The sequence below is a fragment of the Haliaeetus leucocephalus genome, unplaced genomic scaffold, assembly GCF_000737465.1.
Source record: "Haliaeetus leucocephalus isolate CR32 unplaced genomic scaffold, Haliaeetus_leucocephalus-4.0 Scaffold417, whole genome shotgun sequence".
NCBI classification, from domain to species: Eukaryota; Metazoa; Chordata; class Aves; order Accipitriformes; family Accipitridae; genus Haliaeetus; species Haliaeetus leucocephalus.
Genome location: NW_010972853.1, coordinates 4,347,885 through 4,348,096, shown reverse-complemented (window position 1 = coordinate 4,348,096; position 212 = coordinate 4,347,885). Strand labels below are relative to the sequence as shown.

Sequence of the window (212 nt, the reverse complement as noted above, 5' to 3'; positions counted from 1 at the left end):
AGGCGGCGGGCGCTGGGATGGCGGAGCAGAGGCGGCGGCTGGTGCGGCTGGCGGTGCTGGAGGAGCTCCGGGCCTCTTACGGGATTAAAGTGAAGAGCGGGGGCTGCCTGGCGGCGGCCAAGCAGCCGGGAGCGGCGGCCGCGGAGGTAAGGGGGAGGGCGGTAACGCTGCGGCCCTCAGGGAGGGCACCCCCTCCCCTCGCCGGGCCGGGC

At 76.4% G+C, this 212-nt stretch overlaps 1 protein-coding gene across 1 annotated transcript in view; it reads left to right on the top strand.

Moving 5' to 3' along the window:
- Positions 1-17: 17 nt before the first annotated feature.
- Positions 18-212, top strand: part of ARHGAP11A (Rho GTPase activating protein 11A) — a 12,189-nt gene continuing 11,994 nt past the window's right edge. Inside the window, exon 1 of the mRNA XM_010574218.1 lies at positions 18-146. Coding sequence (XP_010572520.1) covers positions 18-146 — 129 coding nt within the window. The remainder of the gene's footprint in view (positions 147-212) is intronic.